The sequence below is a fragment of the Brassica rapa genome, unplaced genomic scaffold (assembly GCF_000309985.2).
Source record: "Brassica rapa cultivar Chiifu-401-42 unplaced genomic scaffold, CAAS_Brap_v3.01 Scaffold0743, whole genome shotgun sequence".
In the NCBI taxonomy this organism is placed as follows: Eukaryota; Viridiplantae; Streptophyta; class Magnoliopsida; order Brassicales; family Brassicaceae; genus Brassica; species Brassica rapa.
This window is the reverse complement of record NW_022610683.1, coordinates 13119-16237: the sequence shown is the minus strand read 5'-3', so window position 1 is coordinate 16237 and position 3119 is coordinate 13119. Positions and strand designations below refer to the sequence as shown.

General features: G+C 35.7%; 1 protein-coding gene across 1 annotated transcript; it reads right to left on the bottom strand.

Annotated features, from left to right (window-relative positions):
* Positions 1 to 332: 332 nt before the first annotated feature.
* On the bottom strand, positions 333 to 2778 carry LOC117130946 (transcription factor TCP21-like). Its single transcript, XM_033283471.1, has 2 exons — positions 2685 to 2778; positions 333 to 1241 (listed from the first exon to the last, which is right to left on the bottom strand). Exons 1-2 carry the CDS (start codon positions 2776 to 2778, stop codon positions 631 to 633), a joined length of 705 nt encoding a protein of 234 aa, XP_033139362.1. The 3' UTR covers positions 333 to 630.
* Between the last annotated feature and the right edge of the window lie 341 nt (positions 2779 to 3119).

The following is a 3119-nucleotide window of genomic DNA, read 5'->3' as shown; positions in this document are numbered from 1 at the left end:
GGTCCCACTGGTTATAAAACCGCTAAAGAACCGCTTGTATGACAGTTTTCGAAAATAAAGCTTAAACAAACAATACTACATAACTTTTTACCAAAAAGAGAGAGCAAACACAAAGTTACATACAGACTTTGACAGTAAATAAATATATATAAAGAAGACAAGGACCACTTCACAGTAATTGACACATTCACATTATTTTGTTTTCATATCTTCAATTCTCATTCATACCAAGTCACGAGAAACATTCAGAATTACAATCCTTTGGCCTGTGAGATATCAATACAGTTCGTGTGGGCTCAGCTTCATGAACGATAGAAAACCATTAAAAAAAATTCACGCCAAAAACGTACAAAGAGCTTTTTTTTGCTGTTCATTATGGCGTTTTTAAGTAAACAACAATTAATCAATCGATTTCACTATCACTCTCAAAACAAACTCTGAGACCAAATAATCTTACACACTAATCAAACAAGCAAATAACTTAAAACTAAAACTTGAACACAAAAAAAAAAAAAACTCGAACTAAGTAGTCTCTGACCACTTTTGATGACATTAAACATAAAGAGTTTTCTATACATTACCCAATCATCCCTAATCAAATAACACAAAAAGATTGATAAAACCTTTCTTTCAGCGTGAGTCATCCTCTTCCCTCCGACCCGACCCGGGACTTCCACCCGACAAAGAAGCTAGCAGATTAAGATGATGACCTGGCAGATAGTTCCCGACTCTAGCTGCTGAAGCCTCACCCATCGCAGCTACAGCTGCTGAAGCTTGCTGCTGCTGCTGCTGGCGGACAAAGAGTGTAGCTGCTTGCTGCTGCTGCGTAAACAACATCTCCGGCGTAGCTCCGGCGGCAAAGCTCCATACTTGTCCGAAGTCCTGCCTCGCCGGAACCGCCCAGAACCCACCACCACCACTACTCATTGCGTGTCCAACAGTTAACTCCCCTCCTCCTCCGGGGCCGCCTGATTCTCCCTCCTCCGTTCTCAAAACGCGTTTTCCGAGAGCGAAGGGGGAGGAAGAAGCGGAGAGAGAGGCGGTGGAGAAGCTCGCCGGAGTCGTGCCTGTTCCCGTGGCGGCTATGATGGAAGGCTCGGCTTGGCGGAGGAGCCACTCGATGGTTTGGCCGTCGGATTTGTGGCCGAGCTCTCTTGTCAGCTGGAAGACTCGAGCCGCATGCCGATCAATACTACAGTCTAAAGCTTGTAGGTGGAAGTGGATCCCTATAAGATCCAAACCTTAATAATATTTTTCCATCTTTCTGCTCAATTATTTTAGATATATTCTTTTGCTCAAAATTTCTAGGCGGTTGAGTAATTTCAATTTTCCATTGATCTGGAATAGTTATTTCATCCCATTTTAATTGCTTTGGTGTGTATGTAGCTGTTGGTGTATCTTTACTATGGACTGCTAGAATTGTTGTTTCTCCTTTATCATCTTGTAATAGACATCTTGGGTTAAACTCAGAAGTTGATTGCTTAAAATAAACTCGATAAAGTAGAAGATATCCATGTCTTTCATTTTGAAATTTTATTTCAGGTAAATGTACATTTAAAGTTAAAGTATTGAGTATGGTTGGGTCATGCAAGCTTACTTGAAAGTTAGGGGCACAATTAAAATATACAGCACCATTGCATAAATTTGATTGTACTGCTCCTAAAAGAGAGTCTTCAAATTTTAAGAGAGTTTTATCTCTTAATAACATTAATATTGGCGAGTCTATACCTGTTCTTGATAAGGGTTTTATAGCAATTTGGATTAGACCAAAATGAATGTAATTAAATCCTTTTTGCTTATATTTTTCCAAAGCTAGAGAAGATAATAACTTAATTTCTTCAAATTCATTTTGTAGAGACAAAGTTTGCTCATGTTCTTTAATTGAATAAGCTGTTTTAAAATCAAAAGTTCCTATTTGATATATATGTTCTGGATTAATATGCGGTAAATGATCTCTTGATATTTCTTGATTAAACGTTGTTATTTTTGACATAATTTCTCTTGAGTTAATTGTTGAATTTGAAGAGGTTGATGCATTTTTTGATTTAAAAAGTTTTCTAAACGAAGACGCCATGATTTAATCTATATTTAAACTCATTACAGAAGAGATACTAACCGATTCTAATTGGACACAACTGAGGTTTACCAACGGTCTTACTGCCTTCTCTGGACTTGCTGCCTGGAACACCTACAGTAACAGTGTTTCTTTAGATGGTGAGGATCTTATCTTGACAAGTTTAAATTAGATTCATACACAGAAATCTTGTTTCTAAAACCCTTTAAACAAATTGCATCGTTTGAATAATCGTTTGGCTCTGATACCATTTTAATATAACGATTCCTTATTAATTTGTTTTAATTATTGTAACGTTATTACTATTTTGATATACAAAATTTTGGAATTTGATATTTATAAGAATTTGAGCGTTGTACACAGAATATGATTAAAACTTACTTTTATTTATCTTGAGTTGTGATACAATCTTTGATTACAAACTTAAAACTTAGAAAACACAGGAAATTTCAGAGAGAAGGGAGAGCTTTTAGAGAGTGAAGGTTTTTTGAGAGTGAAATTTGCTCGTGCCCTCTTCCTTGAACATAATTAAGTATTTATAGGCAAAGAGTGCTTGAATAAAGTCTTGCAACGTGTCGTCTTCTAGTGGTGCCGACACTTGATTTAATACGTGTTGAGTCTTGAGTGGTGCCGACAATTGCTGTCAAAAACTGTTGTTGTTTTGTGCAGAAGTCTTCGTGTGGGTCCCATGTGGGTCCCGCCATTGTCGGTTGGATTCTTTCTCGAAATTCTTGCATAGCTTTTCCGCGAGTCTTGTTATACAGATATACTCTGTATATTATTTTGTAGATAGTAGTAATAAAATACAGAGAAGAAAATACAGAAATAATGTACAGAGTCTACTAGAATATACTTAAAACCGAAATTGTAAATATAGACATACTTTTAGGTTTTCTTTTTTTTTTTTTTTTTTTTTTTTTTTTTTTTAATCGAAAATATATATATATATATATATATATATATATATATATATATATATTTTTTTTTTTTTTTTTTTTTTATATATCATACGGATCTTGGCCTAACGGGCCGCCGTAAGGATCTT

Excerpts from the sequence above, each read along its gene's own strand:
- LOC117130946 (XM_033283471.1), bottom strand. The coding sequence starts at position 2,778 with ATGGCGGGACCCACATGGGACCCACACGAAGACTTCTGCACAAAACAA. Across the intron at positions 1,242-2,684 it reads CACCACTCAAGACTCAACAC|GTTTGGATCTTATAGGGATC; the intron begins GTATTAAATCAA and ends AATATTATTAAG.